The sequence below is a fragment of the Heterocephalus glaber genome, unplaced genomic scaffold (assembly GCF_053883595.1).
Source record: "Heterocephalus glaber isolate CG9 unplaced genomic scaffold, H.glaber_assembly_v1.0 deba00000347, whole genome shotgun sequence".
In the NCBI taxonomy this organism is placed as follows: domain Eukaryota; kingdom Metazoa; phylum Chordata; class Mammalia; order Rodentia; family Bathyergidae; genus Heterocephalus; species Heterocephalus glaber.
Genome location: NW_028258143.1, coordinates 60,904,458 through 60,913,398, shown reverse-complemented (window position 1 = coordinate 60,913,398; position 8,941 = coordinate 60,904,458). Strand labels below are relative to the sequence as shown.

The window sequence follows — 8,941 nt, the reverse complement described above, 5'->3', positions numbered from 1 at the left end:
GCCCATTATTTAGCGAAAGAAAGCAAACAGGGCAGGCTGCTCACAGGGGAGCTTTGCTAAATCTTAATCCAGCGAATTTCAGGGCCCGGGAAGCGGGAGTTGTCCGCGGTGCTGATATTCTCCGGGCAGCCATTTCTCCTCTGAGCCAGCGGCCCGGGCCCTAGGAACTTGCCCGGGCCTCCTCTTCCAACCCAGGGCGGCAGCCTTTGTTCAGAGGTAGCTTAGACGCCGTCGGAGTGTCGCTCTCCGCTCCTGAAGCGACGCCCAGCTACCAGGGATTTTTGTTTGCTTGCTATTTTTGTCAAGGCGAAAGCCGGCAAACACCGGGTGCTGTCAGGTCCCCCTTGGACGGCAAGCTGTTCCTCACTGGCCGGGAGACAGGTGCGGACCCCCTGTTCTCACTGGAACACACACTCCTGTGCACACTGACGCCTTACGCTTAGACGCACACCCACAGTCAACTGACACATGTACACATTCACACAAATGTTCACATAGTCACACACACGTATTTATATATTCACTCGCAAAAATGTCACATGCACTTCTACACGCACACTCAGACTCACACATTTGTACACGGAGTTACAAGTACACACACACATCTGCACACACAGGCTTTCTGACGCACGAGGCACGCACAATCTGACGCACAACCATGCCAGAGGCCTGCGTCTGCCAGGATGTGGAGGCTGCTGCGTTTATTTTATGTTGTTGATTCCGCGTGCTGAGTGGTCTAAGGAAATCCGCCTCGACTCGGAGACACCTAGTCCCTTCCAGGTCTGCGAGCGCCAGGAGGGGGCCACCATGCCCCGCGGGGCCCCGGAGGACGTAAATATAAATAAAAGCGCCCAGACAGGCCTAGCTGGGGGAGCCCGGCACTAAATCACTCCCCAAATCACAGCCGCGTCGTGATCCATCCAATAGCTCCAAGCAATTTATGGGGTTGGGGGCTGGAATCAATTTTTTCTGTTCTCGCAGGTGCAATATGAATCAATTATCTTAATTAAGATTATGCCTCAAGCCCAGGAGATTTGGGGAGGACGGGTTTTGCGCTCCGGGCGACGGCGAGGCATTTTAATAGCGTCTCTCCTGCTCCTGGCTCGCCCCGCCGCCGCCTGTCGAGCCTGGACAGCCCCGGCCTCCCGCCCCAAGCTCCGGGCCCAGCGGGCACCTGCGGCGCTCGGCTCCGGCTCCGGCCCCGGCCTACCGCCCGGACGCGGCCAGGCCCGGAAGCCCCACCCGGCCACACCGGGAGAGGACGCGGCACGGCCGAGGTCGGGGCCTCCTGGCCGCACCAGGCCCACTGAATGGACGCAAACTCCCCCCGCAGGAGCAAGCATCTGTTTCCCCAGAAACAGGTCACCGCCGGGAGGGCCGGGCTTCATCGCAGCTTTGTGAATGAGCCCCTCAGCCCAGCCCAGCCCAGCCACGCGCTTCCCACCCCCACGTCCACCTCTCGCCCGCCCCGGGTAACGGCCACGACGCTAGCAGGACGGGGGCGGGGGGGGGGCGGCAGATTCAGGGCATTGCTCGAGGGCAGTGAGTCATGAAAGCGGCCTTTGTTGCCAGCGCGTGCGGTTCGCGTGCCTCGAGGCAGCCTGCAGCGCCCAGTGGGGACAGGGCTAGGGGAGGCCAGCTAGCGGGCAGCTCGGGCAGAGGGAGAGACCCGGGCAGTCCGGAGGGGGGAGTGCAACCCTGCAAACCAGACCAAAGGGAGGTGATGCAGACATGTTGTCCGGCTCTCGCTGGTCCTCCCGGGTCCCCAAACAAAAAGCTCCTCCCTCCAGGCCGGTTCTGGCCTCCTCCCTCACGGCCCTCGTTACCCGACGGCAGCCTCCGGGGCTCTGCGGACCCTTGCAGCTGCACCTGCTGTGCACAGGGGAGCTTAAGGACGGTCACCTCGAGGCCGAACCAGTCGGGTCTCTGGGCATGGGACAGGCTCGTCCTTTATACAAATCCCCCCAGGCCTTCTCGAAACGACGTGTAGTGGGATTAGAGGAGAATGTACCTCGGGCAGGAAGAGGAAACCGGCTGCACAATTCCTCATTGCTGAAATACCCGAGCTTCCGCTACCCCGACCCCCTTCAGTCCACAGGACGCTGGTCTCCCACTCGGCCCCCAGCATCTGCTCCGGGGCCCCCAAAGCGGAGCAGTGAGGGCTGGGCGAGGCAGGAGCTCCGCATCCCCGAGGCACGAAGCGCGGGCCTTGCGACCCCTGCCCCCAAAGCCGTGGAATGCTAGGGCCTACTTGGGACATGGGGGGGGACCGCCGGGTGTGGACTGCAGGTTGTCAGGGTGGGGCTCTGACGGTACGAGGTAGACACTGGAGCCGTGCTTCTTGGTGAATCCGGTTAGCTAACCGCGCTCTCAGCCACTGAGGGACACAGAAAAGCAAAGGTCACCCAGCGCTGCTCTGGATCCACGTTTCGGTCCCCAGTGGCTTCGGTCCAACAGCTCCTTCCTTCCTTCCCCTTTGGTTTTGTGCTGGATTACCACCTCCCAACCCGGCTGGCCCTCCAAGCCCAGCTCTTCCCAGGGGTCCCCACTCCAGCCCACAGTCCAGGCACCGCAAACTCCAGGGACCTCCAGGGCAAGTGTCTTGACACAAGCAATTCAAATAGGGTGCATCCCTTTCGAGGGGCTTCAGACCTGGGAGAGGGTAGGAGCGAAAAGAGGGTTGGAGGGAAAGCTCGGTGAGAAAGAATACACAGTGAAGGATTCCACCCAGTGCTTACTCTTTTCTTTCCTTCGGTCCTCTTTCCTTCCTCTCTTTCAAGGTATCTTTCTGGAACCTGCCGTACTCACTGTTGAGGAACAGACATGACCTTTTCAGCTCGGTAGTCTTCGCCTTCCCTGTAAGGTGGAGGCTGCATCTAGTCAGACACCAGACCAGAGGCGTAGAGGCCCTGGCTAGAGTTGTGCTAATGACCTTTTCAGAAGGACAGAAAAAAGACCCGCTCAACACAGGGCCCTCACGGCCTCCTTGGAGAAGGCTCACCTGGCCCTCGTGCCTACCTATACATCCAAGATGGGGTCCCAAGGTGACGCCAGATTGACAGGGCCCATCATGTGCTCCTGATCCCTGTCCGGCTGGGCAGGGGACACTCCTTTGCAGCAGTCCACGGCCTCCGCTGGGAGGCCGGGTCCAACCGTCAGAGAAGGCCCAGTTTGCCACACAAACCTCGCGAAGGCCGAGGCTTGCCAGGATGGAGGAGCTGGCTTCGAGGACAAATCCTGGGGGCCCAAGGGTGAGCGCAGTGAGGGCCTCTAGGGTTAGGACCAGCGGAGGGTTGGAAGTAAGTGGGGAGCAGCCAGGTGCTGGGAGCGGCATGCACTTGGGGAGGCCGGGAGCCCCTCTAAGCTGCCTCTGAGGATGAAGCCAACCCTACCCGGAGTTCCCTTTTACCTACAGGGGCTTGAGTTGGGGAGGCCACCCTCTGGCGCCAGTCAGCGAGCCTCTACCAGAGGTCCCGAGGCCGAGGCCGGGAGGCAGGCCTGGGGAGGGCAGAGTCGCGCTCCCGGAAGGCAGTGCGGGGGGGGGGGGGGCGCTCCACTGCGTGCCTCAGTCTGCCTGCTTGTGCCTCGGCCAGCCCAGACTACTTCCTGCGCGACGCAGGCTGCTGGCCGGGCCTGGACCCGGCTGGGGTCGGCTTTCCCGCTCCCTTCCCCGCGGGCCCTCCCCTCCTGCGCCTCCCCTGCTGCCGCCTGAAAGGGTTAATCTCTCCTGCGGGTAAAAACAGGTCCGTGGAGCCTCTAACTGGCGACAGATGGGCCACTTTCTTCTGGCCACAAAGGGGCCGGAATGGAGCGCTCCGCGGCATACAAATGGGCGGGTCACGTGGTCGCCGGCTCCTGGCTGGACCGGGAAGACCATATGGCGCATGCCGGGGAGGACGGGGAAGGGGTGGGGTGGGGCTGCGGGTGAGGGGAGCGGGCCGAGCGGGTGGGGGCGGGGGCGGGGCGGGGCGCGCGCCTCCTGGACGCGTGCGCAGGGGCCGCGCGGGGACCGCCGGCTGCTGGGCTCCGGCCCCGCCCGCGTCCCGCAGCCCGACTCGGCTATAAAACCCGAGCGCCGCGCCGCCCGGACACGAGGAACTCGCCCACGCAGGAGGCACGGCGTCCGGAGGGAGCCCGGGGGTTATGCGCCCCTCACCACTCAGGACCTGCTAAGGACAACAGGTAAATACACACCTTTCTTTCGCCCTGGGCTGGAGAATAGGAGCAGTAAGTGAGGACCTGCCTACCTCTGCGCGGTGCGCGGTCCGGGGCGCGGGCAGCTGCTCTGGGACCCGCATCTTCCTGGGGCTCAAGAACCCCCTGCAGGCTTTCTGATTAAATTTTAAATAAATTGTAATAGTATAGGAGCCTCTTGAATTTTTTAAGAAGAATACACAGTAACTGGGATTATTTTCTAGTGTTGATTTTTTTAAGTCCTAAAGGGAAATAACTACTTCATTCTCTCTCGTCTTCCAATAAGGAAGAAAGAAATAGAAAGCAAACCAAGATTTATTCTGTGTGCATGTGTTTTACTCCCTTTGGGAGCGTCAACCTCTCCTTTGCAGTGACGGAAGGGACGTGGATACTTGAGTGTCCATGCCCCGAAAAATAAGTCGGGGTGAGAAACAGTTTAGTAGAAAGGGGTTGGGCAGCGTGGGGAGGGAGAGGCACCCAGACTGCTACCTGTTACTGCTCGGTGGGCGGCCGAGTCCGCAGACGCGGATGGAGCCTGAAATACACTTGTTTGTTTCACTAGGGTTTTTTTATATTCGGTATTAGAAGCAGCAACTTCGCCATTGCCAATCGCTGACCATTATAATTACTCAGTCCTTTACAGGGAGGTTTGAGGCGAACTTTGAAAGCCTAAATAAAGAGCCAGAGGCCCATTCGATGGGCTGTTTATTAGACCAGAGCCTTTCGCACCTGATCCCCGGCGCGGCGCGGGAGAGCGCTGGGCGCTGGCCCTGGCTCCCGCCTCGCAGCCGGCGCCTTTGTACAAGGTGGAAATTCAGGGGAAGGGCCAGGGGTGGGAAGCGGGGGGAGGAGAGGTGAGAGAGCGATGGGAGACTCCTGCCCACGTTTGTTACCAAATATTTCGTTGATGGGAAAAGAATTCCGTAAAAACTGCATACGTTCCCCTCCTTCCTGCATTTGCTCTTCAATCTCTTTTCGCTCTAATCTTCTTTAAAAACACTGCCAACGTTAGTAAATTACGCGATGGCTGTTCCACTGAAACCGGCAAGCCCTGAGAAGCCAGCAAAGAGTCGGGAACAGAATGTGCGATTTTCAGACTCATCATTTGTGTAGAGTTGTGACTGACTCCGGACACATGCTGATAAACGTGAAGTGTCTGAGACCTACCCTCATGCCCACACGCACCGTCCCGCCGGGCAAGCACCATCGACACAGTTAAGTTAATCACGAGGGAACGCGCACACACACGCCCACCGCCACGCGCCAGCACCCGGCCGTCTCCTCTCCCGCGCCGTCCTGAGCCGCTGCCTTTAACTTCTCCTCCCGGAGCGCCCATCTTGCAGTGAGCTAGGGAAGTGGGATTAAGTGGGAGCCCGGGGCTTAACTAGCTTTTCGATATAGCGTGTTTCTCCTTTTCCTTCTGCTTGCTCCTCTCCCCTGTCGAATACAGGAAACGGAAGCATGACCAAGTCGTACAGCGAGAGCGGGCTGCTGGGCGACCCTCAGCCCCAGGGTCCTGCGAGCTGGACGGACGAGTGTCTCAGTTCTCAGGACGAGGAACACGAGGCGGACAAGAAGGAAGACGACCTCGAAGCCATGCATGCGGAGGAGGACTCGCTGCGGAACGGAGGGGAGGAGGAGGACGAAGACGAGGACCTGGAAGAAGAGGAGGAGGAGGAAGAGGAGGAGGATGAGCAAAAGCCCAAGAGACGCGGCCCCAAAAAGAAGAAGATGACCAAGGCGCGCCTGGAGCGCTTTAAACTGAGGCGCATGAAGGCGAACGCGCGCGAGCGGAACCGCATGCACGGGCTGAACGCCGCGCTGGACAACCTGCGCAAGGTGGTCCCCTGCTACTCCAAGACGCAGAAGCTGTCCAAGATCGAGACGCTGCGCCTCGCCAAGAACTACATCTGGGCGCTCTCGGAGATCCTGCGCTCGGGCAAAAGCCCTGACCTGGTCTCCTTCGTACAGACACTCTGCAAGGGCCTGTCGCAGCCCACCACCAACCTGGTTGCCGGCTGCTTGCAGCTCAACCCTCGGACTTTCCTGCCCGAGCAGAACCAGGACATGCCGCCGCACCTGCCGGCCACCAGCGCTTCCTTCCCCGTGCACCCCTACTCCTACCAGTCCCCGGGGCTGCCCAGCCCTCCCTACGGCACCATGGACAGCGCCCAGGTCTTCCACGTGAAGCCGCCGCTGCACGCCTACAGCGCCGCGCTCGAGCCTTTCTTCGAAAGCCCCCTGACTGATTGCACCAGCCCCTCCTTTGATGGACCCCTCAGCCCTCCGCTCAGCATCAATGGCAACTTCTCTTTCAAACACGAACCGTCCGCCGAGTTCGAAAAAAATTATGCCTTTACCATGCACTATCCTGCAGCGACCCTGGCAGGGCCCCAAAGCCACGGATCAATGTTCTCCGGTGCCGCTGCCCCTCGCTGCGAGCTCCCCATAGACAATATTATGTCCTTCGATAGCCATTCACATCATGAGAGAGTCATGAATGCCCAGCTCAATGCCATCTTTCACGATTAGAGGCGGGCCGTTTCACCATGCTCGGAAAAGAACTCACTGCGCCCACAGCGACTGTCCTGTTTACAAAAGGCAGCCTCGCTACCACTGCTGCAAAGTGCAAATATTCCAAGCTTCAAGTGATATATGTATTTATTGTCGTTACTGCCTTTGGAAGAAACGGGGGATCAAAGTTCCTGTTCACCTTATGTATTATTTTCTATAGTTCTTCTATTTTAAAAGATAGTACAGTAAAGTTAAAAAAAAAAGTGCACCACTAATTTGGTGTCGCTGTATTCAGATCATTAATTGTCTGATCGGGATAACAAAATCACAAGCAATAATTAGGATCTATGCAATTTTTAAACTAGTAATGGGCCAATTAAAATATATATAAATATATATTTTTCAACCAGCATTTTACTACTTGTTACCTTTCCCATGCTGAATTATTTTGTTGTGATTTTGTACAGAATTTCTAATGACTTTTTATAATGTGGATTTCCTATTTTAAAACCATGCAGCTTCATCAATTTTTATACATATCAGAAAAGTAGAATTATATCTAATTTATACAAAATAATTTAACTAATTTAAACCAGCAGAAAAGTGCTTAGAAAGTTATTGTGTTGCCTTAGCACTTCTTTCTTCTCTAATTGTAAAAAAATTGCACAATTTGAGGAATTCATTTCACTTTAAAGTCTTTCCCTCTCCCTAAAATAAAACCAGATCCATAACTGTCAAGAGGATGAAAAAAAGAGATACATTCCTTATCAAAACATATCAATTCAATACATTACTTGCACAAACTTGTATATACATATTATAAATGAATGCCAACATACACTTCTTTAAATCAAAAGCTGCTTGACTATCACATACAATTTGCACTGCTTCTTTTTAGTCTTTTACTCCTTTGCATTCCATGATTTTACAGAGCATCTGAAGCTATTGATGTTTCCAGGAGATATAAATGCATGATTTTATACATAGTCACACAAACGGTGGTTTATCATATATTCATGTAATAAATCTGAGCCTAAATCTATTCAGGTGTTTATGTTGGGATTTATACCTATTGTAGTCAGTTAGTACAGTAGCTTAAATAAAATTCAAACCCATTTAATTCATATTTAGAACAATAGCTATTGCATGTAAAATGCAGTCCAGAATAAGTGCTGTTTGAGATGTGATGCTGGTAACACTGGAATTGGTCTGTACTGTAATCTTGTTTGTAATCCTATATATTATGGTGTAATGCACAATTTAGAAAACACTCATCCAGTTGCAATAAAATAGTATTGAAAATCAGAGCATTTGTTTCATTTGTTCCTGAAGTGATTTTTAAAGTGTGAAATTATTCTTAGGGGAAGAAGTTACTTTATTTGCTGAGTTTAAAATGCTATCACCATTTGTAAAATAAAGTAAAAAGAGAAAAGTTGACATATGCTGTTCTCAGTTTATCTTACTTAGGGATTCACCAATTCTTTATAGAGAATGGAAAGATTTAACCAATCTTTCATTATTTGAAATACAAGGTTGCAGAATGAGCAGGACAAATAATTCTCTTTTTGTTTTTGTTTAAGTGCCTTCACCTTCAGATTTTTTTGTACCCATTCTTTTAAATGACTGTGTTGCATGTTTTCTTCTGAGTTTTTTAAAAGGTGAATCAAGTTACTTATTTCCAAGCAATATCTAAAAGAGTATCTTATTTAAGTTTGTCTATACATTTAAAACATATTAACTCATTACCATTTTCTTGGTCCGCTATTAACTGTGCTTTATGCTGAACTGAACAGGTCCCTCTTGCAAAACATTTCTAACTTGAAGAGAAAGTTATATACGTTTAAAAATACCAGAGGAAAATGACTTAATTAACAGACAAAATTCCAAAAAGTAGCCTTTTCAAAATTTTCATAAAATCTTGCAATGGATTCCATAATTTTTCCAGAGAAAAATGATGGTAACTGATTTGTATGTAAGACCATAATATTTATATTTTATTGTAGGAAGGTACAATTGTTTTCCATCTCCCTTTGGAGCACTATTCTCTTTTTTCATAAATGTAACTCATTGGAAAATAACTTACAGATAACTTTGTCCATTGTTAAGTCCACTTAAAAATCTCCTTTCCTGTAAGAAGTGACTGACAGTCATAATTTCTAGGGAATAACATTTTGGCATTTGTACCCTGGCCCTACCATGGTGCTCTGATTACTGTCATTAGTAACTCCATTGT

General features: G+C 53.0%; 1 protein-coding gene across 2 annotated transcripts; it reads left to right on the top strand.

The window, feature by feature from the left end:
- Positions 1-3,996: 3,996 nt before the first annotated feature.
- On the top strand, positions 3,997-8,013 carry Neurod1 (neuronal differentiation 1). Of its 2 annotated transcripts, none has more exons than XM_004868163.4 (2): positions 3,997-4,182; positions 5,645-8,013. In XM_004868163.4, exon 2 carries the CDS (start codon positions 5,656-5,658, stop codon positions 6,724-6,726), a length of 1,071 nt encoding a protein of 356 aa, XP_004868220.1. In that variant the 5' UTR covers positions 3,997-4,182; positions 5,645-5,655; the 3' UTR covers positions 6,727-8,013. The 2 variants fall into 2 exon arrangements, with proteins under 2 accessions (XP_004868220.1, XP_087057283.1); XM_087201157.1 differs by having other exon boundaries at positions 4,087-4,182; positions 5,207-8,013.
- Positions 8,014-8,941: the final 928 nt, after the last annotated feature.

Coding starts and splice junctions, on each gene's coding strand:
- Neurod1 (XM_004868163.4), top strand. CDS start 5,656: ATGACCAAGTCGTACAGCGAGAGCGGGCTGCTGGGCGACCCTCAGCCC.